The following is an 18,016-nucleotide window of genomic DNA, read 5'->3' as shown; positions in this document are numbered from 1 at the left end:
ATAAGAGGCCCCCATCTTCAATCCGGAAGGCATTTAATTTCATAAATATTATAGCACTTCTGTAGAACATTTTGGGAAAACATCCTTCAGTCTAAACAAATCAAGCTTGTTTTACAACTGGCTTATTTTGCAAAAACTTAGAAAAGATTAGAGATCTTAATGAAAGGATCTCTTAGACGATGTTGCCTATTTCACAAAATCATCCATCTTAACCATGAGGAGGAATAAACAATTCGTAGAAGGAGCCTACTTCCTTCTTGGGTTTCTGCTGCGTCTTATCCAATCACAAAAGCAAGCCCTCCACACCGCCCTCCCATGCTCACACAGAGTCCAGCCCCGAGCAGAGTGCCTGCGGAGCGCCGCCGTCAGGGAACCCCTAGACCCTGCACGCTTCTCCTCGCCTGCCTGCACACGCACTACAGAGGAAAGGCACCTTAAGGGTGTTTTCTAGATGCAGCGTCAGTGTAGTATCTCTCTTCTCTGTGCTTTAAGGGAGATGCTTTGTGCTTACGCGTTCATCTGCTCACAGGACAAGCCATTCTAAGGGACAGAGACGAGAGTCTTTGTACATAATACTGAATTTGTATCACTTGGATCTTACTGTCCCAATGACAGATTACTCATTATTTCTAGGTTACACAGTCAACTAGCTGTGGCATCTCTTTTCACGTACTCTGAAGACTGAATTGTAAGGGTTCAGTTGTACGAGTAATATATGTTTGGCAGATGAATCTGTTCAAATGGTTAACACATCTGTGGTCTTCTGAATATTGCTGTAATACTTGAACATTTCATTACACGTCAAAACTCTAAGGAAATTAAGGATGTGATTCCCACATGGTGGAAAACAAATTCTGAAGTGACTTTGGATTTAGCATTGACATAAATGGAAAACTGTTGATTTCTACAGAAAAGAAATTGTTAAAGCGTGATTTGGGGGAGGGGAAAGGCACAGCACTACCACTTCACATGGGAGATAAAGTTCATTTTTCCTCGTCCTTAAAATTTCTAAGCCCTATATGAAACTGTCCAAATATACAAAGCTCAATAAACAACTAGCAACACCTAGTGTAAAGTCAAAGTAGTTATTACATTTTTAAAAGAGACACGAGGTCCCCTACAGACCAACTGCCCCAAACCGGAAGTCTCCACAGAAGACCGTGCGGGAAGAGCCCGTCTTCCCTGGCCCGGGGCTGCTGCTCTCTACCGATTCTTGACTTTCCCGCCCCTGGTCTCCACTGCCGCGTGTCTCTTGGTTCCACAGGTGACATCTTTGGGAGCTCTCAGGACACTCGGACACTCTGGAACCCCGGGACCTTCCGAGGAGGTGTCACCCATGCTCTGACGGAGGTGGCCGCCGGTCTCAGGGATCAGTGCCCGCTGTTCCGCAGCGGACCCTGAAACAGAGCTCACGCTCTACCGTTTTGAGTGGTCTCGGGAACACCATGCATCAGCAGCTCAGAACTTAACGATTCAGCGACAAAGTACAACTTTATTTCCTGTGCATCAGTTTCAATATGTATTCTTGATTTGCCTTTGAGGAACATGCTGTTGCTTGTTTCAGTGAAAAATATATTGCCTTTTTCTTTTTTTGCCTGCATATAATGGCACATATTTTTTTTCCTGCTTTCACCGAGGTTTCCCTTGATGAACTGATGTAGTTCTGTGCAGAACCTAGGTCTGGATGTCTTTTTCTTATGAAACTTTTGTTAGTGCCTCCGGAGCTGAGAGCTCGGTCCACTTGACCTAAAGGCATGAGCTGCAGCCGACAACCACGTTCCAGCACTTGCCACAGAAAACCACGGTGGGACAGAGCCAGCAGGAGGCGACACCTGGCTGGCCGGCCCTCCAATTCCAGTTGGGTGACTTGACTTCTTCCCCTTCAGGGAGAGGGCGGGAAAACGAGCTTTTACGTTTAAAAGGCTGGAATGAAAATAGAAAGACAATACTCTTTTCACCCAACCCGCCTCACTTCCTGTGAAGCTGAGGTTAATTTACCAGGACGTAGCCGCTGTGCTGTGGGTCCACGGCTTCCAGCATTTCACAATCAAAGAGTCCGGGGAACTCGGAGAGCGCCAGAGGGTCGTACCCGGAGGGGGCCTCCTGCAGTCCTGAGCTCCTGGGACAGTCCGGCCCGTCCATGCTACTCTGCGGGGTTCCATCCGCGGGGTACTGACCGGGAGTGGGGCGCTCGGGCTCCGGGGTGGCCGCGCCCGGCAGCTCACAAGTCTGATAGAACTGTAAGGGGGCCGGGGCATTCCCCGACGGTGGCGGCGGGGGCGGCGGGGCCCCGCGGGCCCCCGGCGAGGCGGGCAGCGGCTGCAGCCGCATCTCGGGGTATGGGCTGAGGAAGGGGCTGAACGGCATGTGCTCGGAAGCCGGCTCCAGGACGGGGCTCAGGGGCTGGGTCAGGCTGAAAGGCGGCGGCGGCTGGGAGGGCGGCGGCGTCTCCTGGTGGGGAAGGGGTTGTGGGTACGAGCTCTCTGCTATCTGCATCTGATTAAAATATGCCTGCAGCTGGGACTGTTTCTGGAGGAAGAGCCGCTTCTGCTGGAGTCTAAGTTGGCAATACCAAAAGAAAGAAGTTTAGGTCTTCTTCAGTGACGGCAATTCTAACGTAAATCCAGTATCAGTCATTAGCGTCCGTCCTCCCACTTCTCTCTTTCCCAAGGCAGGAAAAAAACAAAAAACAAAAAAAACAAAAAAACGGGGGTAGGAACCAGTCATGTTGTTTCTTAAACCCTGTCTTATTTTTTGTCCCTCAATTCTGGCTGATCCCTCCGTGCTCAAGTGAACACAGTGAATTCCTTTTCTCTAAGACCCTTGGGTTTTTCCTCCCTTTGAAGCAAGGGGCTCACTCCCCATCGTAGGGTTCTGAGGTGGGGGTGGGCCTCTGGAGGACCATGGATTAGGGGACGTCTACCTTGCTCAGCTGGTAAAGAATCCGCCTGCGATCTGGGAGACCTGGGTTCGATCCCTGGGTTGGGAAGATCCCCTGGAGAAGGGAATGACAACCCACTCCAGTACTCTGGCCTGGAGAATTGCATGGACTGTACAGTCCATGGGGTCGCAAAGAGTCGGACACAACTGAGCGACTTTTACTTTCACCTTGGCCGAGATGCTTCTACTAGGGAGGCCGGACAGCACCTATTACTATAAGGGAGGCTGGAGGCCTCCTTTCCAGTAAAACCCACTTAAACTGCATTAGCCCCCAGGTCCTGAATGCTTAGGCTTATTCACAGACCAGAGGGGAAACACCAGGAGAAAATGAAAACAAAGCAGGCTTAGGGCTGCTCTTCTCTGACAGGCCTATATTCCACGGACAGTGGAACATCCGAATTAGCATATGGAAACTTGTTGTCCTGGTACAGGGAAATTTTAGAGGGAAGGACAACACACCCAGCTGAAGTCGGCCACAAAGAAAGGGAGCTCTCTGGCCGATCACTGTCTCTCACCTATGTTCTTGCAGCTGCTGTTCCAGGCTCCGTGGCGGTTCTTTGCAATAAAGCTGACAGGTGTTCTGGGCTTTTGACAGAAGGCTGGGCTTCTAGAATAGCAGAAAAAATACAAGCATGACATGCTGTCATCTAGGACACAGTCATCAGCCTGTACTTCTGCCTGGAGGATGAAGCCACGTGAGTCCTCCAGAAGCTACAGGCTGCAGGGACTGACGCTTGCTCTCTGAGAGCCCAGGAGAGCCTGGGAGAGCATTGCATCAGCAGGCCTGGGCGGTCTCAGTTCCAACCTGCTTCACTTTCCTGTCTCTAAAGTCCTCCAGGACCAGGAGGTTCATGGAGACTAAGAACAATGAGAAAAGTGGAGTTAAGTCTCTAGCAAAGGCACCTACTGAATGAGCAAATGATTCATTCTTTGTGGGATCTAATATTTTCAAGCACCAACAGAGAGCTTATGGTACCTTTTTGCTAAGTATTAAGAGGCATAAGGGCTTGCTAGGTGGCACTAGCAGTAAAGAAACTGCCTGCCAATGCAGGAGAGACGTCAGAGATCCAGGTTCGATCCCTGGGTCAGGAAGATCCCCTGGAGGAGGGCATGGCAACCCTCTCCAGCATTCTTGCCTGGAGAATCCCACGGACAGAGGATTCTGGTGGTCCAGGGTCACAATGAGTCGTGACTGAAACGACGTAGCACGCACGTAAGAGGCGTAAAACAGAAGCAAAGAAGCCAGAGTTCCCTTCCCTGCTGCTCAGTGGCAGTACCCTTTCCAGGGGTCTGAGGACAAGCCTTTTTCTGCTGCCAAGATACAGCATAAGGCTAAGTTTGAACATGTTTCTAGAAACTACAAATGCAGAGTCAGACCTGCTTGCCTATAAAGAAATTAAGCAGCTACCCAGAATAAATACCAAGCAAAATAGGTTCCTGCTGTGCAGAGAGGCAGAGTGGGGATGATCACGGTGAGCCGGAGGGGACAGGGGGAGGAGGATCCCACCTGGAGTCGGTGCTGCAGGTACTGGGCCTCCAGGCTGCGGCGCTGGGAGAGCTGCGGGTGTGCGCTGCCCCCGGGGAGCGCAGACACGCTCTTCTGCTGTGGAGGCGCTTCCTCCTGGGGAGCGAGGGGGGACACACTTTCAGTTTCCCACGTGGGAGAAAGTTTCAAATCTGAGTGAAAGCACCTTGGCAAATGTCCAAGGGGAACTCCAACTGTTAAGACTTAATCCTCAAGGTTTTTATGTAACTAGTAGGCTGAGGGTCAATCACTTTGCAGAAGAGGAATATGGGCTTCCCCAGATGGCTTAGTGGTAAAGAATCCACTGGCTGATGCAGGAAATGTAGGTTTAGTCCCTGGGTCGGGAAGATCCCCTGGAGGAGGAAGTGGCAACCCACTCCAGTGTTCTTGCCTGGAGAATCCCATGGACAGAGCAGCCTGGTGGGCTACAGTCCATGGGGTCGCAAAGAGTCAGACCTGACTGAGCGACTGAACAACAGGATGAATGCATGCTGTTTACCCGCAGTAAACGATGACCGAGTCAGTACAGGAGCAAAGGCCCCTGCCGTCACCAGCAGTTTATTCCCTTCATGTGGCCATCAAACGCGCTAGTATTTTTGATGTACTGAACATGGGCTCACATAAAGTGAATTACATAAACAGCCATATTTTTTTGTACTTTTAGCACAAATAACTCACAATATTTAATGAAGTGATATCACATCAAAAATAAATGTCAACAAGCTTCTCATTTATGTTATTACTGATAATCTGTGTGTGTGTGTGCGTGCATGTGAACGTGCATGGTGGAGGGAGGGAGTTCCAGGGAGACTAAGAGGGAATCCATATAGAATCTGTGCGATGAACGGAGCAGAGCGTGAGTGTCTAGGCTTCCATGTGGTACTGACCACCTGGGCCAGTGGGGGTGGGCCTACCCAGCCTGTCAGGCAGACAACAGCTACCCAGAAAGCTTTCAGGCTGCGGGCTTTCCAAAAGGACCTGTCTGCTCCAGGAGGAGGAAATCCTTGGAATGAAATGACACACCTTTAGGACAGACTCATGCCTCGTTCTCACAGCCACGGGGGCAGGGCCCAGAGCACTCACCTGCGGGCAACTGCTGGCCAGGTCCTGGAGCTGAGCGGCGGGAGAGGCCAGGCTGGGGTCTGCCTCTGAGCCCATCTGCTCATAAAGCAGCTGCACTTTGTTCAACTCTAGGATTCCTTTGGTTCTAGCCAGATTCTGAAGGTGTTGTCTAAATGCTACAATTCCTGAAAGAAAGAACAGTGGCCAAACGGTTTAAATAAAACACAAGGCCTTTCAAGTGAGCACAGGTATGAAGCCAACATGGCAAGGGACCCCATGGAGTCCCACAGCAGAAGTGCCCAGGGCCAGCGGAGAGCGCACCTTGGGTGAGGGAGGTGTCCGACGCCCGGCGGCCCTCTCTGAAGCTCACTGGAGACCTATTGTGGGCCTCGCGCTTCTGGGCGCTCAGGGCTTGCATGGCGGGGTTGGCAGGTCTCAAGCTCACGAAGGGAGACGTCATGCGCGGTGAGGGCGGGTTGGCTAACATCATGTCCTTGAGGGAAGGGTTGTCCTCAAGAAAGTGCAGGTCCCTCTGAACAGACCCCATATCATACTCAGAGTCCACACTGTCAAGGGAGGGGTTGTCACTCATGGAGAAAATTTTCCCTTGAAGAGAAAAAAACAAAACAAAACACCAAGATCACCACCAATAAACAGCATCTTCTTGGAACATGGAATACAAAGCATGCACGGCTACCATGTCTTCCACCTCCAACCAAAATGTTTTTTCAAAACTTTTTTACATGTCAACTGAATCTTGTGTGGGAAAATACTTCCAGAATTTGGGACTGTACAATCTTTGCCATTCCAGAAGAGCCAGAGTCCTTGATGCATTACGTAGCTCTCGGATGAGTCCCAGGAGTTGGGTGTGGGGGTGGGGGGCAACTCACAGACATTCCAGTTTAATCTCTGTGAGTTGCTGGGCAGACCTAATCTCAACTCCTGCTGAATGCTGTCCACAAAGAACGGGACACAAACAACATTCCAGGAACTGGCTGGTATCACTACTATCTCTTGCAGCAGACGACACAGGATGCTGCAGAGACTCACCTCAGTGCTTACTAGAAATCATACCTGAACCAGGCACCACGACCAGCTGATTGGTCACTTCCGACAGCGTGTGCCGCCTCTGCCCGCCGCGTGTGGACTGGAAGGCGTTGAAGGCCTGACTGGGGTCTTCCTCGGCTTCGCCTTCGGTCTCCAGCCCTTCATCGATGGAGGTCTCCATCATATTGCTCGGCAGGGACTGGCACCCCTTCCTCGCCAAGATGGGAGGCACAGGGTCCAGGAGACAGCCGTTTACCTACATGTCAGGGGCAGAGGGACGCGAGAGGAAGCATCAGTTGCTGCGACATTTGAAAAATCCGCAAAGGCAAAAATGTCAAGAGACCTGCAGCCAATCAGAAATTAAGTAAAATATTAAAAATGTCCATATTTGTTACCAATGACAACTGTGTAGACTAGAAGTTATGGCAAGTCCACTGCAGCACTAAGAGACACAAGCCCACTATGTCCCAAACTGGCGCTGCCTCCCAGGTTTCTCTGAGTCATCATTATTACAATAAACAATTTTTTTTAGTGGTTTCCAGATGAATAGGGCATATTAGCTTGAAGCCTACCAGTTATTATTTTTAAGAAGGGAAATGAAGAGGGGGAAGATGAGATTAAAAAACATTCTACTGCATGGCTCATCGCTAAGAAAAGAGGAGTCATCAGCATTCTTCTAATTTCCAACCACAAAACGTACAGGAAGGCTCCAGATATTTATGTTCAGAATCTAAGTACCTGCACATTTGATTTAGTCTTCACCTGGGTCTATGGACCCCAGGAATGGAAAAAAGAATTCTTTAAAGATGTACATAACACAAAAAGGAGTGGAAAAAAAAAAAAATCCAAATGGCAACCGGCCAAGCCTTCCATTATAGAATAACAAATGACTCACAGGCCTGGAATTCCAGCAGAGGTTAACGAGCACCAAGGCTCTGAATTCTCTTTCCTCCAGCAATATACCGGGTATCCACGCTTCCTACCCCAAGGGGAAGAGCTCAGCACAGCTCCTGAGTGAGAACTCTGCCCGTCTCTGCAGTTCCCAAGCAAACCACCTCGAGGTGGGCAGGAACGCACACAAAGGGGAGTTGTGGTTTCAGTTCTGGCTGTAAAAGCCCCAGTGAGGAGACAATTATTTACCTCATTACCTTAACCATTCCCCTGTGGACACCAATCCAGCTTTCTCCTGTGAATAGCTGCTCAGGAGCAGCCAGGCGCGACACTGCATTCCCAGCAGCACTTTCACCTGAAATACACCCGCGAGAGCTATTGTTTCCTCTGGAAGCAGGAGAGACTCATGTATGTGAGAGGGGATGTGGAATTGACCGTGCCAGACGCAGGCAACTTTCCTCTTATGGCAACCACTCGGGAGGCGCTGTGAGGCCCTTTATTTGGAGAGGGAGACGGGTGACTCAGATGGTTGTTTGCTTGGGGGAAGGGACAGTTATTCCATAAAAAACTGTTCTGGGGCTGGAGCCATTACTAGGATAAGGCGGCTAATGCACTACAAGGTTTTAAAGTGACAAGTGGTCATTCAAAGTGAAGGATGACAGATGCTCTTTCCTAGACCGAGACAGATCATGGCACTAGGAAACAACAGCTCTGAATGCTGGCCAGCAGCAATCAGGCCCCCTTCCCCCTTCCCCAGACGAGTGTTTCCTTTTCAGGACAGGACTTCAAAATACAGTGTGAGTGGAAGGTACATTTTCCAATAAAGTGCTTTTGCCTTTCCTTAAACTCGATCAATCACTTCACTTCTGATAAGAGACCTCACATGCAGTAGGTAGCCTACACGTAGGAGTCAGACCCTCAGAAACTCCACCCCTAACTAATAACACCCCTGAGCTTACCACAAATGCAAGATTCTAGTACAGGAGATTGGTAGACTGTTACAGACTGAATGTTTGGATCTCCCCTTAAATTCACCCCCTAACTGGGGTTAAGGGAAGCCCTAACCCCAGGGTGACTGTATTTGGAGATGGAGTCTCTAGAGAAATGTAATTAAATCAGGTCTTAAGAGTGGGGCCCTGATCTGGTAGGATTAGCGTCCTTATACAAAGTGACCCTAGAAAACTCTTTCTATATATATGAGAGCATAGAGGAAAGGCCATGGAAGGACATGAGAAGGCACTCCTCTACCAGCCAGGAAGAGCCCTTACCAGAAATCATACTGGCCACAGCCTTGATCCTGAACTTCCAGCCTCCAACAACTATTATGAAAATAAACTTCTGTTGTCTAAGCCACCCAGCTTGTGGCATTTTGCATGGCAGCCTGTGCTAACACAGCAGACTAATGCGTAGTACTAGCCAGTGAGTCTGGAGGCTGGAACATGCCTTATTTAATTCATATCTTAAGTGCCTGGCAAGTTTGTCATATATTGAAGAGGATTAAACCTCAGCTCTTATTAGGCAAGTTGCTTAACTTCTATAAAGCTCATTTTTTTCCCACTTGTAAAATGAGAGTAAAGTTTTCCAGGAGGGATAACTAAAACATTGTATATATTATCATGATTTCTTGACTGAAGCTAATACTTTATAACAATAAAATTGTTTAAAGCATGAGAATAAAGCAACCTTTTCTTTTGAAGCATTTTTACCCTCTTGAGGCAAATTAAAATAAACAAATAACCAGGTAAGGAAGGAAAGAACTGGATAACCCCAATTCTGGAAATTTATCCTCAGGAAAGAAGTGGATAACCCCAATTCTGGAAATTTATCCGCAGGAAATAATCAAAGCTAGTCAAAAATTTAGATACAGGGATATTCATATCCCTGAGGCATATATAAGGCAGCAAAAAAAAAAAAAAAAAAAAAAAAAAATTAAAGTACTGGGTGTTTAAAAATAGGGGAGTAGTTAAATATGGGTACATCTAATATAAGGCAGTTGTTAAATATAACCCATGCTTTCAAACATGATTTCATGGTATGGAAAAAAAATGCCCATGATATATTATGTAAAAGCAGGTTTGAAATTATATATAATAGAATAAGATTTTGTTTTAACAAGACTACCTACGTGCTGAGTCACCCTATACTCATCCACCCACCCATCCATCTATCTATCCATCTATAACATACTCTAAGGAAACATGTCAAAAATGGGCTTACCTTTGTTTTGGGTAGGGGGATTATGAGTAAGTTAATTTTTTCCTTTATCCCTCTCTGAATTTTCTGTGTGTGATTCTGATTGATATTTTTTTCATTATAAATTTAAAAATTCAAATTCAGAGGAATTTCTCCCCTTGACTAAGTCTTAGAGGTTAAAACTATTAAAGGTTTTGACGATCTTTTTTAGACTCTGTCTTATGTGTGCTACCTTTATAATTAAAATATTAAAAATGTCAATAGATGTGGAACAGCTCTACTTCACAGTTTCACAGTTTCCTTCCACTCTCCAGCTATGAAGATGGTAACTTGGAAAATCCTTTTATTATAACCTCTAATAAAATGTTAAAAGTATCTGTGCGTGTGTGTGGGTAAAGTCCATTATCCCCCAAAAACTCTTAAAAGAGAAAGACTAACCCTTCAGGCTTGCTCTGCCCCCTGTATGGGCCTCTGTGCTTCCCAGGGGTCGTGGTGACTGCTCAGAGTTGGATGACTGTCTCAGAAAGGTGCTATCTTTTGCAGCAATCCCAAACCCATGTTTCCACACAGACTCCCTGAAGGATTTTACTGACAGTTTTAAGTTGAAGTTGAAAACTTCCGGAAGGGAAAGAGGTGAAACCTCTGAGAGGCGCAGTACCTGCCACCAACTGCAAGCAGAAATGACGGAGCAACACATCAGTTACTCGGCATCTTCGAGACGACAAACAGGCACTAGAGTGAGGGGTATGAAGCCAGACCAGCAACAAAGGGCCGGTATCTCTGTCGGAAGGTTTTGCGTGTGCGCTTATTTATGGGCCCAGAGAGAGAGGTGCTAGGGAGGCGGGAGGCACAGAGAGCACCGCTGACATAAATGAAACGCTCCACGAATAAGACAGCAGAAGGCTACGGCCTGGCCAGGCGCCAGGGTGGCCCTGTCGGTGTGGGTGGCCGGTTCCAGCGTGGCATTGCTCTTCCTACAAATGCAAATATGCCATCTAGCTTCTGTCTATATCTTTCACAAAATCATTCATTTCCTGTCTGTTTCCTGGTTACGGTAACAATCACAAGCTTTAAAAATAGCCTGCCCTATATAATACGGCAGACAGTGCCCAATCTGTGTTTCGGGCCTGATGCCCTTACAGCCAAGCTTTCAGCACACTGCATTTTAATTTTTTCAAGGGAATTAGATTTTAAAAATAAATGAATCATGTTGTCCCAATTTATGTCTAAATTTCCGGGTGGGAATGTAACAGCAGTTTATGAGGATCTGAACACGCTAGGCAACCGCAGGCAGAGGAAACAGACCGTCCACAGGAAGTGGCCTTGTCCTCAGGGACACGGACGCTAACTCCTCGTGGTCGGGAACCCAGCTTAACACCTGCTTATGGCAGCCTAGCTTCAGGCTGTCTTGATTACGCTCTAGCTGAACTCATTACTTAACTTCCGAATCAGCTCTACCTCTGTTTCAGAAAATGGCATTCACCTTCCTGATCCTCAAGGCTCATAATGCTGTCCTTGGTTTGGACTTCTAACAGTCTGTCAATTTTATCTGTGCAATCTCGTTTATACCATCGCCTCTTGTCCAGTTTCACGGGCACCATGTAGCTCAGTCTCTTATCAATCTCCCCTGGCACACGCTCTAACCTTCCACTGTCCTTGTCACCAGAATCTCTCCCACTCAAGGCAGGCTATGGACATTTCCAAGATTATTTCTGAAGTACAACATGGATCGTGGTGCTTCCTTATCAAAAAAATCTTCAGTTGTTTCCTGGAGAAATCCATCTGAGAAAAACTCTCCTGATAATACTGAAACATGTCCCCATGCTGAGAGCCTCAGACTAGAGAGAGTCTATCCCTTGGCTTTGCCATTCAAGGCAGGCTATTTGTCTTTATTTTGTACGACTCCCCTTCACAGGCCCGCTCCCTCAGCCATGCTGAGCTCCGGCTCTGGCCTGTAGGGACGGGGCTTTCCTGACATTCCCCCTCCGCTGAAAGAGCCAGCACTCGTTTCCATCCGTCCTGATTCTGTCTCTTAATTCCCAGCTCTGACAGTTAAATCAAAGACATTACTGATCAAACTGGAACTGTCTCCTAGTCTTGCAGCATTTTAATTTTTGTCTCTTTAAGGGACCAATTAGGTATCAATTTATTCAGTTCTCGGCATCACCGCTGTTAGTTATGCATCATGTCTCTTCTGCTAGACTACAGACTTTGAGGCAGAATTAATGTCTGAGTCATCTTTTTATTACCTAATGAGGCTAAAAGACAGGAAACCAATATTTATTGAGTATCTACAATTTGCCTAGAATCTCATACGCATTCTCTAAATTAATCCTCACAACAGTCTCATAAAGTTGGTATCCTTGCTTTACAAGACAGAATGTAAGTTCAAAGAAATCAGTCACTTTGTCCAAGTTCACACAGCTAGAGAAGAAATGAGTCTATTTTAAACATACTCTAAGACCTGCCCATTAATGTGATCTTCAGTATATCACTTGATGCTAAGTATATAAAACAAATAATAAGTGGAATAAATATCCACTGGGCTTCCCAGCTGGCTCAGTGCTAAAGAATCTGCCTACCAAGCGCAAGACCAGGGTTTGATCCCTGGGTCGGGTAGATCCCCTGGAGAAGGAAATGGCATCCCACTCCACTATTCTGGCCTGGGAAATGCCATGGACAGAGAAGCCTGGTGGGCTACAGTCCAAGGGGTCACAAAGGAGTCAGGACATGACTTGGCAACTAAACAACAGCAAACACCCATTAAATGAGAGAAGCTATCATCTTCCACAAACTAAAAGCCAACTTTATACAGCATGCCAGAATAAACTTATCTCCTTTAGGTATGTTCAAACTGGACACAAAGAGATATTTAGCTGAACAAAAAAGGCTCATCATTTTGTAGCTGCAGCACATGCAGAGGAGGGGCCATAGTAACAGGCAAAGCCCAAGTCAGCACAATAGTTACGTTTTTGTTTTCAGAATTACAGTTGGCTTAAAAAAATTCAAAACCTATGAGGGATCTAGAGCTTGTGAGAAGAGACTGGTTAAGGAAACAGAAGGAAGAAAGATTCTGAAAAGTACACATGAGATCTGACGAGTTACATAATCGCGGTGAAGACAAGATGGAGAGGGAGCCGAGGTCGTCTCTGGACACGTTTCTCAGGTCTTCTGCACAAAAACAACACTCCTGAGCGCCTTGAGGAAATGACAAAGTTCAGCTAAGCCAAAGTACAATGTCTGCAGACCAAGCTGCCGGCTCCAGCCAATCCGCAAGCTCGGAGTCTCTCAAACACGTCCGTACCTTTGGAGTGTCGACACACTCTTCCTCCATGAACGCTGCCTCTGCCTGACAGCCAGACGCGGGAAACGCGAAGGCGTCCACGGTGGATGCCTGTGGGAGGAGGGCAGATCGCATCGCTCGCACGCTGGGTGAATGCACGGTCACTGGGAGCCCCACAGTCTGTGCCTGTAAATAGGGCAAGAATGGAAAGTTCGGGAACATTAATCCTCTCTCTATATACATAAATGTACAAATCCCTTGAAATAAGACGATTCTTCCTGGTGCGATGAAAGGATAAACACTGATTTGTTGGAAACTCCAGAAAAGGTGTGATGAAGTATGTACAGGTATAGGTATCCATCTGAAGCAGTCTCTGCCATCATTCTGAGACAGGTTGTACAGAAGTTCGTTCCTGTTCCCACAGCGAGGTACATAACTTTCACAGATATGACAAGAAAGCTAGTCTTTTCAAGGAAGGTAAGGATGTTCTTTTTTTTTTCCAATTCAACAAACATGGATCATCCGTATCCTTAAATATAGTACTCTAGAAAGATACAAAGCAGCATAGAACAGTCCCAGTCTCAGGGAGCAGGAGCTCAAAATGGAACCAGAGATAGATAGGCACACAACCAAATGTAAGACAAAGTACACTGCAATAAGGGCTATCTACCTGCATCTTTTTTTTTTTTTTTTTTGGTGGGGTGTGGGGTACATATTTCTTGGCAAGGATGTGTGTGAAGAGGAAGAAGAGAGAAGCAGCAGCTACTTGGCCGGGGCAGGAATTTCCTTCTCTGAAGGAGACGTGCAGACTGAACACAGCCTGCTTGTCCAGCAGAAACAGAGATGCTTACTGCTGAGCAAGTTATGTTCATGAAGTCAGCCGGCTCTAGAAAGTCCATTCTCCATGTCTCCTCCATTAAACCCTCTAAGTAAACAAGTATTACAAACTTTTCCTTTGAAAATTCATTTAAAGGAGATTTTCCTTTATGATAATGGTATGGAATGACTGGGAAGATGACACTGTTGGGTAATCCTTTCCTCCCCATCTCTTTAAAACTGGCAGAATAATTTCTTAGATCTCTTTTGAACGTAACAGACATTGCAAAACATCGGAGGGAACAATCATCACACCAGTTTCTAAAAGGCAGAGGAATGGCCTATATTTTTTTCTGCCATTATCACTTCAGGAGATACAGGATGGTGAGTTTTAAATTCAAACAAATGAAAAGGAACAGAATGGTATGATGCTAGCTTTTCCTTTCCCAAGACCTGGGTTTGATTTCTGGCTCCATCACTTACTAATTGTGTGAACTTAATCAGTTACCTAAACTCTTTTAATCTTATTTTCTTCACCTCCTAAAAAGGGCATAATATCTACTACACAGTGAAGTTAGGATTGTAACAGGCAACGTGTAAAGTCCTTCACTCAGTAATGCTGATTCCTCCTTTCTCCTTCTTTCTGAAGTCTTAGAATGATGACACAATTTAATATAGGAATCAGACTGCAAAATGAATATACACTTCTGTTCTCAGATACTACCTAATGGTTCTCAGTTAAAATTTCAGACTGATGGTTTTCAATAAAGAGGGGTATGTTAGAAATATACTTTATCCTTGACTATACTTTGAATATAGAATATGCTTTATATCCCAACGTTAACATCATTAGATATACTGCATGAAATAAAGAATAAAATATAGCAATAGTAAAGTGTTGGTATTATATGGATGCTAAAAAAAAGTAAGAAAATGCACTATATACATTCTGAGCATGATAAAGAAATAGCTTTTCTTCTACCACTGCTCCTCAGGTCACTTTTGAAACTAAACATTTTTTCCCCCCCTTTCCAGCATTGCTCATTTAAATTAACTGTTTTAGCTACAATGTAAAAATTAAACTTCCTAATAAAGTCTATTTGATATATTTTCCCTGCTCTTATCATTGTCTTTTCAATCGAAGGATAAAGCTAAACTTTTGATTTCTGTTTCCTAAATTTACTTGACTGCTCCTTATTAGGGCAAAGCATTACCTATAGACGCTGCGCTGGAAATGAGACCCCAACGTGACAACTAGGATTGGGTGTGCTTCTCACTTCCTTCCTCTTATTAGCTGTGACTTTTTAAATGGCAGGATTGTGCTGGGCCAGATCAAGCATAGCACATGTTTCTTGGTAACTTTCACATCCAACCTGGACTACAACAGCTTACCGTGAACTTGGTAAGGACAGAGACATAACACATTTTATTGTGACAATCACTTCATAGGAAATACAGTGACAGATTTAGAGGTCTGCTTTTTAGGATTCTTAGAATCATGGAATTAAATAAATCTTTTTGGTACAAGTTACAGTATAAGTATTCAAACAGCATGCCCAACACTAAGAAGTGAACTAAATAATATGTTGTTATAATAAATAGATGGTTGACTAATATCCCAAACAAGCAGATATTACCCGTTTCTTCAAGAGTGGCCATAAACACGATTGGCACATGAAAAGATGCTTGACATCATTCATTATTAGAGAAATGCAAATGAAAACTACAAGGAGATACCACCTCACAGTGGTCAGAACTGGCTGTCATTAAAAAGTCTTCTCTGGTGGCTCAGACAGTAAAGAATCTGCCTGCAATGCAGGAGACCAGGGTTTGATCCCTGGATTAGGAAGATCCCTTGGAGAAGGAAATGGCAACCCACTCCAGTATTCTTGCCTACAAATCCCATGGACAGAGGGGCCTGGTGGGCTACAGTCTATAACGTTGCAGAGTTGGACACGACTGAGTGACTAACACAAACAAAAAGTCTACAAATAAATGCTGGAGAGAGTGCAGAGAAAAAGGAATCATCATATACTATTGGTGGGAGAGTAAGCTGGTGCAGCCACTATGGAAAAGTGTGGAAGTTCCTCAGAAAACTAAAAATAGTATTACCATCCTGCTACTGCTGCTCCTAAGTCGCTTCAGTTGTGTCCGACTCTGTGCGACCCCATAGACGGCAGCCCACCAGGCTCCCCCGCCCTTGGGATTCTCCAGGCAAGAACACTGGAGTGGGTTGCCATTTCCTTCTCCAATGCATGAAAGTGAAAAGTGAAAGTGAAGTCGCTCAGTCATGTCCGACTCCTAGTGACCCCATGGACTGCAGCCCACCAGGCTCCTCCATATATGGGATTTTCCAGGCAAGAGTACTGGAGTGGGGTGCCATGGCCTTCTCCTAGTATTACCATATGATCCTGCAATCCCACTTCTGGGTGTATATCCAAAAAAGAAAAAAAAAAAACTATTAATTCAAAAAGATACACACACCTCTATGTTCACAGCAGCACCACATACAACAGCCAAGACATGGAGACAATCTAAATGTCCATTGACAGACAAATGGATAAAGAAGATGTGGTACATATACACAGTGGAATACTACTTAGCCATAAAAAGAGTGAAATAATGCCATGTGCAGCAACGTGGATGTAACTGGAGATTATCACGATAAAGTGAAGTGAGCTAGAAAGACAAACACCATGTGACATCACTTACACGTGGAATCTAAGACACGGCACAAATGAAGCTACCTAGGAAACGGAGACAGCTCACGGACACACAGAACAGACTTGCGGTTATTGTGGGAGAGGGGTTTGCAGGAGGCGTGGACTGGGAGTTTGCAGACAGCAGATGCAAACTCTTACATTCAGAATGGATAAACAACAAGGGAACTGGGTTCAATATCCTAGGATAAACCACAGTGGAAAGGAATATATGTGTATAACTGAGTCACTTTTCTGTATAGCAGAAATTAACACAACACTGTAAGTCAATTATACTTTAATAAAAAATGTTTAAGAAGAGTGGTCATAAATAATGACCACGTCCACTAACTGCAATAACTTTTTAGATCACATATTTATTAACTGGAATCTCTTCTTCTGATTTTATGCTTTCCAGCACCATTAAAATGAAAATGCTTTCTCCTATGGGAAAAAATCTTTAGTGCTCCTGAAGGATGGCTGAAAACTAGTAGACAGAATTCACAATAAAAAGGCATCTTTTTTAATAGTCATTACAGTCAATTAGATGTCATGTTTCCTGCATACTATGTGGCAAATATAAGAACTCTCAATCCAAGATGGGAATCTCACTGTTTTCTAAGTAGTAATCATGGGCTATTTATCACTACACCATAAATTCCCAGAAACTTGTTTTCTGGGCACCTATGAAACCGGGAGGGCTGGCACTGTGTCTGGCACATAAGTGTTCTATCTGAACTGAACTGGTAGAATCAATTAACCAATTTCATCTTGTGAAGTTAAGTAGGTACTGCTGTTTCCATTCTATAGTTAAGGACACTGGGGCTCAGAGATGCTGACTTGCTGACGTCACTCAGCTCAGTATGGAGCCCAAGCTCTGCCTGACTGCACCGCTCATGTGACCTCTGCATGGGATCCTGTGACCTCCCCGGTTCCTATCGCTCCATCAAGTAATACGCGATCTGCCACTTCTTTAAAAAGAGAGCAGAACATCAAAGAATTCAAGGGGATAGGCTCTACTAAAACTTAAAGCATATTTATATTCACAAAAACAGAGAATCTATTTTTTAACAAGTTCAACAATAAACATGAGAACCCCAGTCTCATAGGAAAGGGAGAACTTCAACCCAGTGCCTGCTGCTCAGCACTCAGACGGGACTCATACTCTTTAGATACATTTCAAGTCACAGGAAATAGCTTTCTATGATAATTTAGGTCAATGTATACAATGAAAAGAACTCATGGGGTGCTCTTTAATAAAAAGTAATTATCAAATAGAAGAAGCTATGCTAATACATCTGAACCTCAAGCCAAATGAAATACAACTTGAGATCTAAGAAACTGGCATCAAATTTAGCTGTGAAAAGGAAATCATGTGCAATAACAGACGCGTGTGCTTGGAGGGATCGTTTATATAACCCTCACTTGCGTAACATCTCAGAAGAACAGAGGCCTGGGAGGGCAGCTGCTCAGTGTGGGGCTTCCCTGCTTCTTATTTTTCTGCTGCAGCGTTTTCAAGAGGGAAGGGTCCCCTCCATTTCCCTTTTGCTGCCCCAAATT

General features: G+C 45.3%; 1 protein-coding gene across 3 annotated transcripts in view; it reads right to left on the bottom strand.

The window, feature by feature from the left end:
- Positions 1-1,522: 1,522 nt before the first annotated feature.
- The window catches only part of SIK2 (salt inducible kinase 2), a 123,168-nt gene continuing 106,674 nt past the window's right edge, over positions 1,523-18,016 (bottom strand). The window contains exons 9-15 of one of the 3 annotated variants that reach the window (XM_055547940.1): positions 12,963-13,127; positions 6,602-6,830; positions 5,849-6,133; positions 5,549-5,712; positions 4,448-4,561; positions 3,456-3,547; positions 1,523-2,557 (exon numbers count right to left, since the gene is read on the bottom strand). In XM_055547940.1, the coding sequence (XP_055403915.1) occupies positions 1,990-2,557; positions 3,456-3,547; positions 4,448-4,561; positions 5,549-5,712; positions 5,849-6,133; positions 6,602-6,830; positions 12,963-13,127 (1,617 nt within the window). In that variant the 3' untranslated portion in view covers positions 1,523-1,989. Of the gene's footprint in view, positions 2,662-3,455; positions 3,548-4,447; positions 4,562-5,548; positions 5,713-5,848; positions 6,134-6,601; positions 6,831-12,962; positions 13,128-18,016 lie in introns of all 3 variants that reach the window. The other 2 variants (XM_055547941.1, XM_055547942.1) reach the window with 2 other exon arrangements.

Source organism: Bubalus kerabau, chromosome 15 (assembly GCF_029407905.1).
Source record: "Bubalus kerabau isolate K-KA32 ecotype Philippines breed swamp buffalo chromosome 15, PCC_UOA_SB_1v2, whole genome shotgun sequence".
NCBI classification, from domain to species: Eukaryota; Metazoa; Chordata; class Mammalia; order Artiodactyla; family Bovidae; genus Bubalus; species Bubalus kerabau.
The sequence above is the reverse complement of the archived record's forward strand: the minus strand, read 5'-3'. Positions and strand labels throughout refer to the sequence as shown.